Source organism: Aulonocara sp. 'chitande type north' Nkhata Bay, linkage group LG6 (genome assembly GCF_057382095.1).
Source record: "Aulonocara sp. 'chitande type north' Nkhata Bay isolate Kocher_YH1m ecotype deep benthic linkage group LG6, A_spYH_male_GT1.1, whole genome shotgun sequence".
Lineage (NCBI taxonomy): Eukaryota > Metazoa > Chordata > Actinopteri > Cichliformes > Cichlidae > Aulonocara > Aulonocara sp. 'chitande type north' Nkhata Bay.
In genome coordinates, this window is record NC_141349.1 from 16,248,240 (window position 1) to 16,264,948 (window position 16,709).

A 16,709-nucleotide genomic window follows, 5' to 3' on the forward strand; every position below is an offset into this window, starting at 1 on the left:
TTTCCATCCATTTTTCGGTTTCAATCCACTTTTCGGTTTCAAACCATTTTTCAGTTTCACTCTGCTGGCACTGTTTTGGTGTACGGGGGCGCGCTGGGGGGCGGGGATTCCGACCCGCATGTATTTGCATATATTATAATGCTGACCAATGACTGGAGAAAACACTGACGACGCGGCTGCGGTCACGGACAAACTCGCACGTGTCTGTTCGGGAATGGCAGATGCTGAGAGGTCCAGCGTTTACATTACCGACTATTTCAAAGTGACAGCCTGAGGTGTTCTTCAGTAAATTGGACTACCGGACAGGAGGACCTGAGGCCCCACCGCATTATTTTTGGTAAGTTAAATGTGTTTGTAAGCTAATCCGTAATTTAGGTCCTTAGCTAGCTACCTAAGGACCTAGCTAGCTAAGATGAGCACTCGGCTGTCGGGGAAACATGTTTTGTAAAGTTCGTTTAGCTAACCCGTGCAGGTGAATGAATTTACCCTGACTAAAGAAATCAAGAGAAACGCACCGGGCTGCTCAGTGACTAACCACGGTTACTGTACTTTTATTATGAGTATTATACTGTAAGAGCAACAGGCTGGACTCTGCTTCTGCTCCTGTGCAGAGCTGATTATTAAATATGTGCAAACAGCAGCATGTTTTCTGTCGCTTTCCACATGTGGAAGGACATTAAAGCCAACTTTTAAATTCCCCTCATTAGTCAATAGCTACGGATTAAATAGCAAAGCCCGATACTTATGTACTGAAACCAACTACTTCCGCTTGTCAGCTTAAGTTAAAATGTTACATTTTTCCCCTGATTATTTTTTTAGCTTTTTTTTTTTTTTACTGAGTTTGTTACAAATATTCAGGTTAAACTGTCCAAATTATTTTTAATGAATTATGTTCACAAAGTCACATGTTCAGTACTCTGTACAGCTTGCATCCTTTAGGACAAATAATTTGAAACGTTAATATTTCTTGTTCAATACTGAGCTGATAACACCTCTGTATGTTGTGACCAGGATGCAGCAGCAGACTGAACCTCGACTGAAACCTGCTCCATCATCTCATCTTTGCAGATGTCCATTTATAAAGCATCAACAACTCAAAGGTAAACATGATATTAGAAAATGTGTTAGTAAAGCCTTTAAAACAAATAAAAAAATAAACAGCTGTCGGCAGAACTGTAGGACTGAACAACTTCAGATCCCGAGTGTGTGAGGCCGGAGAAGGATCAGCTGTATTTCAGATTTGAGAGATAAACTTTATATTTCAGTTTGTGATGATTCTGTTCTGTTTGTGATTACAGGAGCTGACCTCAGATTCAGACCTCAGCACCACCCAGTGACAGCAGACAGATCATCCTATATCTTCAATCTTTGTAGTAACTCCAAAATTAACTGAAGAAAACAGTACAAAGGTTAAAGTACCACATGTGCTGTCAGTGAAAGCTGCAGCTGTTTTATTGATAAATTTAAAGACAAAAAGTCAAAAGGATTAATCACCCCTGTAACTGTGTCACTATACATCAGCATTAACAGTACCTCAGTTTGGTGTTTCAGAAAACTGCTGATCTCAGACCTGCACAACTTCTGTTTTAAACACTGAATGTACTCAGCTACATGAAGAGCACATGTTTTCTCTGACACAATTAAATAAAACCTGATTAAAAGTCAAAGGTTGTTACTTGTATTTGAACTAAAAACTTGTGATCTGGAATTCTTTCACTGTTTTTTGACAATAGTGTGTTATTTATCATAAAGTAATTCAGAGTCATTCATACCAGAGTAACCAGTGAGCACAACATATATTTAACTTTCTACAGGACTTAAAGCTATTACTATAGCTTATAGCTATTACTTAACTGCACTACTGTATAGTTCTGTGTAAATAATCATTCTGTACATATGATGATTTTTAATCCTACAACTGTTTATAATTTGCATAGTTCACATTTCTGTATAACTGTATATCTCAGATTTCTGTAGTTTCTCATTTATATCCTGTACATAGTTTGTACTCACTACAGCCTGTACATACTTATAGTTATAGAATATTCACAACATATTTCATACCGTGTACATTGTAACATACCATAATAGACCCATTTCTGTAATATACTTACATATCTATACTATTGCTAATATATATTGTAATATATCTATATCATGGCTAAAGCACTTCTGGATGGATGCAAACTGCATTTTGTTGCCCTGTACCTGTGCAATGACAACAAAGTTGAATTCTATTCTATTCTATTATGTAAAAGTCCAGACCCTCTGAGGATTATCTGAGTGCTTCTAACATTACACAAAACAAAGGTCTCCATCAGTGTTCATGAAATGCTGGGTTTATCCTTCTTGTGAGGGAGCTGCTGGTGAAGATCACGAGCCCTGCTTGATCCCGGCGATGAGTTTCAGTCTTCCTGGTGTTTCTGAAATGATGCCTCTCACTGTGGGTCAACAGAACTTCTGGCACAGGACAGCTGTAATGAAAGAAATTGAAGTTTTGGAAATGCCCTATATGTGAGAAGCAGATTTTGTATTTACTTTTCTTTTGCCAATCAAGATAACAAATAGGGGTGGGCGATATAAACGATATATGATAGAAACGATATAAATTTGGCTAACGATAGAGCGATATAGTCAAAATCTCTATCGCGATAGTGCATGTTGATGATGTCATCAAGCTGCGCCTGTTTTGGTCGAAAGCATCGCAGCGGCTACAACCATTATCATCTGCAGATTATGGCGGGCGATAGTCATAGCAAAGAGATGAAGCACTTTTGAAATATGGGGAAAAGCCAAAAACTGCCGTTCCTTCACTTCCGTAACATTGATTCATTAATGTTGAATTCTCTCGCAGTTGCTCTATTCCCATGTTGTTGCAGTATATTAATAACTAACCTCGTATTGTGGATGAATAATCTCAGTTGTTCTCCTGACTGAAGTTTGGCCCATGTATAGCATCCTGCTATGTGATTGCATTTGTCCCTGACCACCAGAATCCCTCACGTTAACTTTTATTGAGTGGAAAAAAAGTTAGCTGTGTTGCTAGCAATCACATTCACGTAGCACAACATTATATACCAGGTAGTCCAACTTCAGTAACCCTGCAAACGCCACTGCTGTTTAGTTTTCTGTCTTCATTTATGTTGGTAGCAGAGCTGTTTCAAAAGTCTCTCAGTCAGAACATGGTATGAAATGTTTAGGTGTAAACTAGCGAGCTAACTTCCTGTTAACTTCTAACTCCGTTAAATTTAATAAATTCTGTTTTCATGGATGCATGGATGTACAACTTAATTGTTACACCCGATAAAGCAGCAACGCTGATGATTTAATTAAAGATGAAAGAATTTAGACTGTTTTTAATTCTGTGTTCGTTTGACTTTGGGACCTGAAGCGGACGGAGTTTTGGACCCAGATTACTCCGCGAAGCTCCTCACTACGGCAGCCGTAATGCTCTTACAATCCAGCAAGCAGTGCGGCTTACCAAAGTTGTACTAAAACATTTTTTAACAGATTTCTGCACGCCAAAAATCGGTTCGAGGTCAGTAAGCACAACCAGAATTCATACATAAGGCACACTCTCGATTTTTGAGAAAATTAAAGGATTTTAAGTGTGCCTTATAGTGTGGAAAATACGTTATACAGAAGAAAAGAATATATCGCAATATATATCGTTACCGCACATGCTTCAAATTATATCGCGATATGAATTTTAGGCCATATCGCCCAGCCCTAATAACAAAGTATAATTTTCACCATACAATTACTAACCTTGTCATCTCCTGCACTGTCTGTTTTGGGCTCTGGGCTCCTCCTTCCCAGCGCTCATGAGACTGCTTTGATGCACTGTGGTATGAGGTGCTAACCTGTTGACAGTGTTGGGAAGGTTAATTTTAAAATGTATTCCACCAAAGATTATAGAAGTAATGTATTCTGAATACTTTACAACTACATGAATGTGCTATTGCTGTGTGATTTATTACTATTACTGAAGGCTACTCGCCATACCAACACCAACTAGATGTTAAAATCTTAATATAAATGAGTAACAGTAGGGTGGACATTAGGTAAGGCTGCAGCGATCTCGTGTAGAAAACTATTCAGCACGTATATAAAAAAAGGTCAGCGGCTCCGAACCGTAGTAAAGGGACCTCTGGCTAATACGTCCGGTTCGTGTCGGGCTCATAGCTGAAAACTAGCTTTACTTTGTTGTCTGGGTCAAGTTTGCTAGCGAGAGACAGAGAGAGGCGTTGAAAGGCTGCTTATTGTTTCGGAGGAAAACACGAACACAGTGTACAGTCGAGTCTTAACAGCTTACTTACAGCTGGGCTCGTCAGGCTCTCTTTTTGGCTTTAGTGGTTATTATTATATTTACATGCTTCCAGCTCCTGTTTCTGCTCCGTGACAGCTGTACTTTTCCTTTTTCTCCCTCCTCGCTCACAGACACATAACGGGTATGGCAGTCCATTCTCCCTGCAGCACTGCCCATGAGGCTACATTGTTTAGGGCGATGCCTGTAACACTCTGCTATTGCCTTCATATTAAATAATTTTTGTATAATAATTTTTAGAGGCTCTTATTGTGTGTTTTGTTTGGGTTTCCACCGGCGTGGAATTACCAAAAAATAGAGAGACCATAGCCTAACATATGAAACAGGTAAATACCGCCATGTAATCCATTTATTTCAACAAACTAACTGTATTCTCAATATCACCTATTGAACAGTAATTGTAACGGATACATTTACTCATATTTTGTATTTTAAATACGTAACGCCGGTGCATGTATTATGTTACTGCCCAACACTGCCTGTTGAGATCCTGAGATCCGCTCCTAGAACACCGGCCTCCAACTCCTGAAGAGACACGGGTGTCCCTAAATTTAGCAAATATTAGCTTCAGGCTAGCTTGCTACGACGAATAGGCTAATACCAGCATTTTACCACAACTTCACCAGATGTAGCTAAAAAAACTAAACTAATGTCCAGTCCAGTGGGACAGCAAGAAAAGATGACAAAAAATGATTACTTACTTGCGGTTTGGCGGTTCGAGCTGAAATTGAAGCAGCCATTGAAAGACGGGAAGAGAGAAAGATGGCAGCTTGGTCAGCACTAGTGGCCTCTATAATATATGCAAATACATGCGGGCCGGAAACCCCGCCCCCCCAGCGCGCCCCCGGACGCCAAAACAGTGCCAGCAGAGTGAAACTGAAAAATGGATTGAAACCGAAAAAAAAAAAATTGTAAGCGAAAACAATTCCATACTACAGCTGCTGCAGTGTTAAAGTGACGCAAGAGAAGAAGATGAGGGGTTATTTGCAAAGGTAAGGACTGCTCAGCAAGTGAAGTTTTAGAAAATCAAATTTAGATCTGCAATTAATGTTGATTCATTTTAGAGTTTTTTAACCAAATGTTGGATCAAAATTGCCAAATTATGTCTGTAAAATGTCTTCCAAAACAAATTAAATATACGAATTTTGTCTTATTCAGAGCTTCCATGAAAACAGCTGGCAGTTTAGTTCAAGCTACACCAGTTAGTTTGCTGTATCGTGATAACATTTACAATGATGCACTATTTGGGATGGAAGTACTGTTACTAGGTTACATCAGGGGTGTTAGGATCTTTGGGTCCTAACACCTCCTAGTTTCTTGAGTTTTTCTTGCTCCTCCCAGTTTTGTGGGTTTTTGGTTCATTCTTGGAGTTATTATGTGATTACACTCTAGTTCTTCATGTCCTAGTCATTGCATAAGTTATCACCCTCATACCTTTCTGACCTTTTGAACTGGTACACTCCTGCAAGATCACTGAGGTCTGCAGATCAAATGTTCCTAGCTGTCCCAAAGTCCAAATTAAAGCACAGAGGAGATCGAGCCTTTGCCGTGACTGCTCCTAAACTGTGAAACAAACTGCTGTTTCACATCAGGACCTTTTATTCCTTGGCTTTTAAATGAGAATAAGTTCATACTACTTTTATTTGTCTTATTTCTTACTCAGATCTTCTCACTTTATGCTTCTTAGATTTTGTCATGTCTTCCTATGTTTTTATCTCTTTTGATTATTTAAATGTACAACACTTTGCTCAACAGTTGTTGTTTTAAATGTACTATATAAATAAATTCAAGCTCGTTGCTGTAACCTGTTTGTATTTTGATCTTTTGAGTCTGTAAAATTTAGTTATCTTCATCTATGGCCCTGGTCATGCTTCTGTGTCTCACTGTGCCCTGTCCCTATGGTCGGTCACCCTGTTGTCTCAGGTCAGTCATGTCTCTGTGCTTATTTAGTCTTTACCTGCATCTAGTTTGTCTCAGGTCCGGGTCTCTGTCTCTGTGTTTGTTTATTTCTGGTCTTATTTTGATCGTCTCTTATGTGTGCATTGTGTTTTTGCTTCTTCTGTCTTGTTAGCCTGATTTAGTTCACCTGTGCTCCCTGGTGCACTCCATCTCCCTCATTACTTCCTGTGTCTGTTTAAGCCCTTGTTTGTCTTTCCCTCAAGCTGTGTGTCCTGTGAGTTCCTGTGTAGTTTCCTAGCTTGTATTCCCACATGTCTGCTTAGTCTTTCTATTCAGTCTCATGTAAGTTCAGCAATAACTGAGTTCAGTTCTATGCCTGAGTCCTCCATATTGTATAACAAATACCTCTCACACAGTGATAAAGGGTAGCAGACATTAATTTATATTTGAGGTGATGCTGATTAGACTGGTTTCTACTTTTTACACTAGATTTATCATATTAAGGGGGTTAGAAATAAGCCACATAGCTCACAACACATACAGTTATGTCTTGTTGAATTCAAGATAAAGAGCAGTGAATATCAGAGCAGCAGCACAAGTCAGCTGATCACAGTTTGTACACAAAGAAACTCACAGAACAAATCATTATGTGACTCGTTTCCAAGAAATCTCTAAGAAATTCTTTTCACTGCACTGCTACGTCCAACCTTGATCCTGGTCCATCGTGTCCTCGTAATCCTGCTGAAGCTCAATTTTATGACACATTTGGAGAGTCTCTATAAATATTACCGTCTGTGTTGAACGTGTCAAATTCAGCCGTGTGAAGCACTCAACAGACATATAAAGAAGCAAGCATCAAGACAAAAAGTTTAAAGCTTTTTCACAACAAAGCCAACACTTTAAACCTGTATCACTTTTATTAAGAAAATTCAAAGTTGCTAGGTTGATCCTGATTGGCCAAAAAGTGACATTACAGCTCATCTTTGGATGTTTTGTTGGTCTTTTCCTCTGCGGACTCATTGGGCTCCTGAAAAAGAGGAAAACGTGTGAACTGTGGATTATTTTTAAAAGAAAAACAGCATAAATCTGCAGCGTTAACACAAACCTTGCTATCGCCAGCAGCCTTGTCGGCTTCCTTCTTCTCATCCACCTCATCCTCATCATCATCATCATCGTCGTCGTCATCCTCATCCTTTTCCTCTTTAGGTAAAACTCCTCCACCATCCAGGAATTTAGAAAACGTCTCCAGGTCCCTTTCTCCAGTGTATTCGATCACCTGAGAGAAAAGGAAAGAATGCAGTGTGTAGAGGTGTGTGTGTGCACGCGTGTGCGTGTGTGTGCGCGCGTGTGTGTTTACCTCTTTGTCACCAGCTGGGAAGTATTTGAGTGTTGGGAAACTCTTAATGTCAAGAGATTCCACTTCATTGGCTGTGGCGTCTATTTTGGCTATGATGATGTCATCATGGTCGGCATATTTCTCACCAAGCTGATCCCAGATGGGAGCCAACTCCTTGCAGTGTCCACACCATGGAGCATCTACACTCAGACACACAGAGATACACATACAAGGAACGTCATTCTAATGTTGGTGAAGATGAATTAATGAAAGGTGGATTATTTCAGCTGTATGTTACAGTAAACACAGAGGAATAACCATTTTAGAGATCTGCTTCGTTGCTTAAAGGAAATGTGGAAGGATAGGAGGTTCTTACCTTAAGTTCAGCTAAATAAACTTTAACTCCCTTAATGCCAACTCCCTGTTTGGTGCATACTAATCTACACACATTATATGGACCAAAGAACTTAGCCAACACGATGTTCCACCAACAGGAGCTGCTCGACATGTAAACTCATGCCATGAAGCTCCTGGTGCACAGTTTCTGTGCTGATGTTAATGACAGAGGTTTGGAGCTCTGCAGTTACTGAGTCAGCAGAGAGTTGGCGTCTTTTATGAACTATACGTGGTCTACCAACACTTACAGCTGATCGTGGAATTTATAGATGTCACAGAAAATGTTACAAACTGACTTGTTGCTATGATGGCATCCTGTTACAGAACCGATTCTTTCATAAATGTTTGTAAAGGCAGACTGCATGGCTAAGTGCTTGACTTTATACACCTGTGGCAATGAAACTGAAAGCACCTGAATTAAAAGGCGTTTCCTAATCCTTTTGTCCACATAGTGTATGTTCTTTATTTTAGAAATCCAGCTGAGCTGTTGGCCTGTCTTACTGCTCTTGCCCCATATGACTTTAGAGTAGTGACATGGCCACGTTAACAATTACTTGTGTTAAGTGAGAACAATAATCTTCTTACAGAGTATGTGCCCTTTCTCCACCTTAATGGGTGGGCCAATCTGAATGAAACTTGCATTACTAACATCTAGATGGTGTTTTTTTGTAGATCCATTATAAACCCCAGCTCTGTTAATTTTCATGATATCATGTTCATTTTATCATACCTCTATAAATGTGATGTTATCTTCTCTGTTTGCGTTTCTTACTTTTGTTCATCTATTCACCACCAAATACAGAATGAAGAATTTGAAAAACTGCCGCAAGCCTGGCATGAACTTTAGGATTGGTTGTTGCTAACTAATATTACCTTTTTGCAGTTGTGTGACTCCATCCATATACTAAAGTTGGAATGTACTTCTGATTGTGTCCAGACTCAAGATACATGCAGTGCAGACGCTGAACGAATTTATTAATCGGTGGATACAAAAGGTCAGCATCACCAGATCAGCATCTGACTGAAGGTGAAATATCGTCACAGTCTCACCCTCTGCTTCTGTGTGCGTATGGCGCCAAATATTGGCCAAAAAAGTGTTTTTGAAGAACAACACTATGGCAAAGCACAGGTGACCATCGACCTTCTGGCTTTAAAATGCTATTTTATTAGACATTTTGTGGCTGTAGTCTTGACTGGTTGCATTGATGTTTGGCCAGCAAATTCTAATCAGCTGTTCAGTGTGTGCAAGACAACGTTTAAGCAAATTTTGGCAGGATTAAAAGATTAAAAGACAGCCACAGCATAATTATGCCTCGAACATATAAAAAGAACAGGTGTGAATTTATACTACTTTTTCTCCAGGCTAAGCCTTTTTCCCAAATCCGGATCTTTCTCCACATGCCCTGCTTTGATTACAGGAGTGGAATCAGTTGCTTGGTGGCTTGAGTTTCCAGCTGCCAATCATCTGCAATCATCTTTGCCTCAAATACCGGTCCTTAGCTCCAGCATGCTGCCCAATCACATAATCAGCCGTTCAGTTCCTCGAGCCACTCACTAAACCTCTTGCTAATTCCTTGCTGATCCACTCCTGGAGTGGACCTCCTCTGGTCTCCAGCTTGCACAGATTACTTGTGTCTGAGTGTCCCTCTCTGCTCTCACTGGCTCGGATTAGCCTTCGCTCTGTGTGCACGCTGCCAGCTCCAATCCTTTTACCAGCTCATTCTGCTTCTCTGTCTCAAACACTTCATGATGTTCTTTGGTAAACTGTAAATAAATGTTGCTTGACCATGCTTCTGCTTCCTGTCGCTTCACTTTGAGTTCTCTCCAGCTTTAACACAAGACTTGAATGATAATGTTATCATATATAGATACTGCATCTAATATCAGTACCTCCTTCACTCAATAGCTTAATCTACTTCTGTTAGTGCTTGTTTTGTGTCCTCTTCTGTAGTTTCTGTAACATTAAAATCGTTCAGTATGCTATAGACTCTACAGCCTTTGCTCCATGCTCTCTTGAGAGGATGTTTTGTTCAGAAGTAGTAAATTCAAGGAGTTTTCCCTCCTTGAATCCACTGTTGGTGGATATGCAAATATTTTTCTTGTCAAAGGTTTAAAGACTGCATTGGAAATGTCTATCCTCGGTGTTTGTGCAGGGTTCCAGCTGCCAAATTTCCTATTAGACCAGGACTCGCTTTTAAGTTATTGAGATGTCGGAAATCCTGCTCACAGGTAGGCTCATTAAAGTAAGATGAGACACCGGAGCAACTCCGGTGCCGGACTCTAAAAATCATTTAGCGAAGCAGCTTAAATCAAGGACTAATGAATTTGAAGTCAGAGAAAAGTGATGATCAAAGTGATGTTGGCAAACTTCACTGCAAATTTGATTGAGTTGAATAATAAATGAACGCTCTGATTTCACAAGATCCCTGTCCAGGATTTGACTTACAAAACTCCACAAACACATTTTTGGTCGGGTCCAGAGCGACGGAGTCAAAGTTCTTTCCCACCAGGATTTTAACTGGTCCTTTGTCCCAGTCCTCTGGGATATCCTCTGACCGATAGTAAGGCTGCAGAAGAAAAAAGGACCAGTTAGAAGAACTCGTACTTCTACAGTACTTTACTAGTTACATTACTTCACTCCAAGTGCTTTTAACCTAACATTCACAGTCACATACAGACTTGAGAAGGTGAGGACTGTCTGCATTTGTAGTACCTTTGCAGTACCATCCACAACCTCTTGGCACAGCTGTCGTAGTGAGTCTATGGTCAGTTCCTCTGAGTCATTGGCGTACTTCTTTCCTGTGTCCATATTAATGATGCGCATCGTGGGGGCGTCGTCCTTGGACACGGCAAAGTAGCTCAGCACGTGTGACAGGGGCTCTGACACGTCTATCAGAATGAACAGCAGCTGTATCACACACACACACACACACACACACACACACACACACACACACACACACACACACACACACACACACACACACACACACACATTTCCAACAGTTTAGAGGACGAAGCACTGATGAAACAAAGTCTTCACCTTACATTGTAATGATCCACATGACACACACACACACACACACACACACACACACACACACACACACACACACACACACACACACACACACACAGAGCAGGACAGTTACCTTTCCCTTGAACTCCTTGGCAACAGCCTTGAATTTTTCCAGGAGCCTCATCTGACTCTCCGCTGTGGAGTTCATGAACAGAAGGCAGTGCACGTTGATGCCAGAGTTGAAGACTTTGTCTGCTACCTGAAAATACACACACACACACACACACACACACACACACACACACACACACACACACACACACACACACAGTATTATGCTATCATTTTTTAAATTTAATTGCAGTTTTCTCTTCGTGTCTGCTCACTGGTGTGTGCGTTACCTCCTGGCTGAATCGGATGATCAGCTGCAGGCTGTTTTGCTTGATGAAGGTGGTCATGTTGTTTTTGTCCAACTTCCCTTCTTCTGACAACACAAAGTCTGCTCTGCCATCATCAAACTAGCAAACACACACACACACACACACATTTACATTTTACATACTTGAAATATTACACCTGCAGGATTAAGGTTCATAATTCTGTGCGTTCTTTCTCCACATCTATAACACAGTAGTTGCTGTATAATCTACCCTCTCAAATCCATAAATGTCATAGTAATTAATGTGTTTTGGTCTTTAATTCAGTTTTAGTGGTTTTAATGTTTGATTTGTTACCTCATGTGTACGTTTTTTCTTTCACATACAGTATGTTTAAATGGTTTTCTATGTTTGTTTTTTCTTAATTATCTATAAATAATATCAACCTACCAGGTTGCATTTTCCCTTTTAAATAAATACAAAGATTATTACAACTATTTTGTCATATTCTCACTGATTCATCAAAATCTGTTTTATAGTGAAGTTATTCAAAGAAATGACTCATAGACTCAAAGAAGTTGATTCTGTTATATGTCACAGTCTCTTTTTCTGATGTTTTTTCTCTTCATGGTCAATAGGATAAATAATTTACAGGAACACGCAGTCACCATCTCCGGACACTAGATGGCAGCAAAGCAAAGTATCTGCAAAGTATTTGTACCTTTTTGAAGAGCACCACGGAGCTGCCTTTCACCTCATACTTCTGGAAAACCTCTGGAGTGGCTGTGACTCCAAACTCTGTGTCAGGCGTGTCCATAGCAACTTCCTTAAACACCTGAGCAGCTTCACTATCCAAACTCTGCAGGAGAGGGCGAGAGCATGGAGTTACGAGCACTCATAGATGATTGCATGATTTAATGTTAGCCTCGACAGAAGGACAGACCTCGAAGAATCCCACTACAGTGATGTTATGGGCGTCTATGAACTGAGCTGCAGAATCTGCAGACTCCAGGGCTTCAGCACCGGCGCCAGTGCGACGCTTCATCCACTGGATTATCCCCGTCGTCGTCCTCTTACCTGCAGAGAAAAGGTCGATATAAAGCGGCTGTTTCAGGTGCTTTGAAGCAAAGAGTGCCCAACATCAGCTTGTAGCTCAGCTTTGAGCAGAAATGATAACAAGAGAGTAGAAACAGGCAGTCAAAGGAACAGTCAGAAAGTAATGGGTATTTGTAATATCTGCTAAAAGTCTGGCTTAATTAATAAATGTTGGAATTGCTAGCTAGCTTTTATTTTTAGTACTAGCTAAAAGGTTATGGGTAAATATTTGAAACAGCTAGTCAAAGTCATTTTATATCGAGGGGTACATACCGCCAACCCAGCTTTGACCTTAAGTAATCGGTCAGTATAGAGGTTTAACTGCATATTGCTAAATGTGTAGTTAAATGAGGGGGCAGGGATAGCTCAGTAGGTAGAGTGGTGGCCCCATGATCGGAAGGTCGGGGGTTCAACTCCACTGAACGGCTACCCTGAGGTACCCCTGAGCCGTCCCTACACACTGCTCCCCGGGCACTGCATTGGTGGCTGCCCACTGCTTCACTGGGTGAATGGGTTAAATGCAGAGGAACTATTTCCCTATGCGGACTAACACATACATGAATAGAAAGTTTGCTGTAGTAAATGAAACAAATCTGTCTTAAATTGTAAGAAATAAATGTGTAAAAGTACAGAAAAAGTTGTGGTAGCTTATCGTGCAGACTGTCCTGTAATTATAAAGCACACAAGTGTCATTAATTCCCAAAAAATACCTTTTTTTTTTTAAAATTTTGGACCCATTTATTTCTACAGTCAATAGTGAAAAAACAAGAACGTTACTGTTGTTTGTTTGTTTATCTGTCACTTAATTACACTTGAAGTGCAAATAGCCTTGGAGAAGGTTTTTAGCAGAAAAAAAGTTAAAAGCCCCAAATTGTCATCTAAAAAACATTTCCAAACCTGTCCAGTGGCTGGATTGGACTGTTTGCTGGAAAAATGAATTTACAGTAATTATTTTAATTTTAAAAAGTGTAGCATGAGTTCAATTCAATATGTTTTAATGTGAGAAGTGATGCTGATGAAGGGCTACTTTTTAAAAATACAATTTTTGGTCACATTAGATTCTTATTGTAATAAAGTTGAGCGAAAGACCAGTAAAGACCTCTAGGCAGATTCCAACCCTTATTGCATATGGGTCAGCTGCTCTACTCAGTACCCATCCCACAGGCCTTTGTGGGAACCACAGCTTTGACACACAAAGACTCAGAAAAATTATAATAATTAAAAAATATCTAACACCAACTGGGTTACACAGTAGTTTAAACACGCACATTTGGTTCAGTGTGCAAACTAATAGATGATAACCCTCGAAGGTGCTGGGAGGTGGAAAAATGCAAACTATACACAATCAGGTGATGATGTTCACTGATGATGCATAAAGAGCTGCTTGTGTTTGTGTATAAGTGTGTGTGTTCACCGGTGTATTCGACAGGCTCTTTGCGGTCTCCATTGATGAAGAGTTTCAGAGTGGGGAAGCTTCCGACGTCAAACTCTTCGGCCAGCTCTTTCTCCTCCGTGGCGTCCACTTTGGCCAAGCGCAGCTCCGGCTCCTCCTCCTTCAGCTTCTCGGCAGCCTCGGCGTAAATTGGCTCCAGCTGTTTACAGTGACCGCACCAAGGAGCATCTACAGTACATATAAAAACACATGAACACACACAGTTCAATGAAAGTTCCAGAGAACTCCAGAGAGAGTGAGAGACAGAGGGAGACACTACAGGGGTTTGTCCACAGCAGGCCTCTGCTGCTATCAGCAGCTCCTGTCCAGATACTCATGGAAATGAGCAGCTGATAGAAAAGTGGCAGTTGGGCTCCGTCTTTCTCCCCCATGTCTCATTTCCTCGTTCTGGCCTCTCCGCTTCAGTTCATCTGTGGGAGAGTTGAACCCGCACAACACCTGGACAGGACGTGTCACGTGTGCGATAATGCCTCGGCGCTGTTAAAGGCTGGGAAAGGAAAGATTTTCTCTCTTTTGTAAATTGATCAAATTTTAAATTCCTTGCCAGCAAAATGAGATAATCTTTTCACTTCCTGCCATATTTTCTAACCTTCTTTGATCAGTTTAGATTAGATTATGTTCCCAGGATGAACAAGGAGCATTAATGCTTATTTTACATTTTAGTTTTCATGTTATTACATAAAATCTGCACAACTTACCTATGAGTTCTTCTTTATGTGGCGCCTTATGCCAACCTTCGCTGTCACTGATGTTATTTGTGCATAAAAGCAACTCAAATTTAATAACAATTGTGTTGAAGACAGAACAAAGCGATAAGGGAAAATTCATCACAAGTTATTACTGGCATCTAAAGAAGGAGAAAGAGCTCATTTATCATAATAATCAGGATTTTGTTCCAGGATATAAGACATCCCACTTACAGAATTCAACCAGTAAATACTGATTCTCGCTGAGGGCTCTTTCAAAGTTGTTGATGTGAAGGATCATGACGTTATTCTCCTCCTCTATCTCAGTTGTTTTCTCTTTCTTTGGTGCCTCCTCCTCCGCCTCCTCGGTTGTCTCCTCCGATGCCTCCTCAGACGTCTCCTCTTGCGTCTCTGTCTGGCTGTCAGTGCTGTCCTCGGCCTGCGTGCAGGAGGCCCACAGCAGCAGGCCCAGCAGCGCTATGAACAAAAGCTTGTGAGTCTTCATGTCTGCGTCTCTGTCTGAGCTGCTCTGGTACCTGTGCTTAGGTGTAGGTGACCGTCAATGCATGTGTCTTTTACTCTTTGTACGATTATTTATCTAAGATGAAGCGTGTGTGTCAGAATGTTACTGGCCTTCCCTGTCATCCAATCAGGCGTCACGCCTGTAGGGGAAACTTTCCAGTCTCGGCCAATCAAACGATGCCTTGTAGATTCAGAATTGGGTAAACTGGATGATCGACTGCTGTGTTTGATCACACGTACACCTACTCGTATGTTTGTGTTTGTGTTTCTTTTGTTTATAGCGTTTAAATAGACCTCCCCATACACCACGTGGTAGCATTAAAACGCTTTTAACTTTAACTCCTCTTTCTGCTCCTTATCAAACCCTCATTTACCTAAAAACTCCCACAGTGATACTAACAAGTGGATTAACAACTCTTACCATTTATCACACCCTTTATGTTTACTCAAACTACAGAGACCACTTTCCACAGTTGCCCCTGTCATGACCTCAAATTTAAATCCACAGCACCATTAATCAAGAAAGATAGCAAGTTTCTCTGTTTTCTCTTCAAGCTAGCAACGTGAAATATCACTGAAGCTGAGTGCTGTCAACATAGTGCTATCTTTGTCATGCAGATGCTTTGCGTTTTACTGTGCGTGTCGATGTGCGCTTCGGTTAATCTAAAACCAGTACATGTAACACTCACATACGCACGGCTCACAGCGCCGAGTCTTTCTCCACAGGCAGAGGTTGTCCAGCTGTTTTCAGGATTTTAAAACTTGCTTCAAAAGTTGAGATTGAAGTTTGAGCTCTTAAAACAACCGCGAGGTTCTTTTCTTTTAACCTTTGTGTTCCTCTAAGACGTATGTTTTGAAAAGTCTTATTTATTTGCTGAATTCAGTTTTTTTTATATAGTGCCAAATGAGAACAACAGTCATCTCAAGGTTTATATTGTAAGGTAAAGTTTTTATGAGCAAGCACTTGGCAACAGTGGGAAAGAAAAACTCCCTTTTAACAGGAAGAAACCTCTGGCAGCACCAGGCTCGGGGAGCCGTGACCGGTTGGGGTTGATGAGAGGGAGACGGGACAAAAGACGTGCTGTGGAAGCCACATCTGTTTCTGTTTATAACTTTAAAACTCAATGACTATCTTGGAACTTTATTGAACTACGTCCAGGTTTCTCAATGTTGCTCTGAGATTCAAAGAAGCAGGTCATTGCTTCCAGCATCCTCTCTGTCTCCATTTTTAGTTTCCTGTCGTCTCTCTAATACCGATTCGCAGATAAAGGTAAATTGCGCATTAATGTGAAGGGTTTCACTCCAGGAAACAGCTGCAAAAGAAAAGTTTGTGTTGCTGCCCGTCTGTTTAACCTTGGACAGCTTCTATGTACAATAGAGATACCGTGAGATAAATGATGGGTGTGGTGAGTAGTGTTTTCTTTACACCTGTAACCCAATGCTGTAGCCACACACAGCAGGGATGTTACAGCGTCCTGGAGTGCACCTGTGCAACCATGTGGCAGAACAAGAAGTTAAACTTCTTTTTTTAACAGCTCCATGACTGCATGACCAAAACAATGATGGATTTATTCAGAAAAACTTAATTTTTCAACCCAA

At 40.7% G+C, this 16,709-nt stretch overlaps 1 protein-coding gene and 2 long non-coding RNA genes across 3 annotated transcripts; 1 reads left to right on the forward strand and 2 right to left on the reverse strand.

Annotated features, from left to right (window-relative positions):
- The first annotated feature begins 103 nt into the window (after positions 1 to 103).
- Positions 104 to 1,646, forward strand: LOC147327556 (uncharacterized). Its single transcript, XR_015130025.1, has 3 exons — positions 104 to 337; positions 1,012 to 1,100; positions 1,299 to 1,646. It is a non-coding gene; the product is annotated as an uncharacterized LOC147327556 (long non-coding RNA).
- Positions 1,411 to 5,225, reverse strand: LOC147327557 (uncharacterized). The gene is made up of 3 exons (XR_015130026.1): positions 5,029 to 5,225; positions 3,769 to 3,863; positions 1,411 to 2,474 (listed from the first exon to the last, which is right to left on the reverse strand). It is a non-coding gene; the product is annotated as an uncharacterized LOC147327557 (long non-coding RNA).
- Positions 5,226 to 6,654: 1,429 nt separating this feature from the next.
- Positions 6,655 to 15,141, reverse strand: pdia2 (protein disulfide isomerase family A, member 2). Its single transcript, XM_086295237.1, has 11 exons — positions 14,823 to 15,141; positions 13,864 to 14,070; positions 12,298 to 12,431; positions 12,076 to 12,213; positions 11,379 to 11,495; positions 11,111 to 11,236; positions 10,672 to 10,866; positions 10,405 to 10,525; positions 7,584 to 7,762; positions 7,332 to 7,502; positions 6,655 to 7,253 (listed from the first exon to the last, which is right to left on the reverse strand). Exons 1-11 carry the CDS (start codon positions 15,091 to 15,093, stop codon positions 7,197 to 7,199), a joined length of 1,716 nt encoding a protein of 571 aa, XP_086151363.1. The 5' UTR covers positions 15,094 to 15,141; the 3' UTR covers positions 6,655 to 7,196.
- Between the last annotated feature and the right edge of the window lie 1,568 nt (positions 15,142 to 16,709).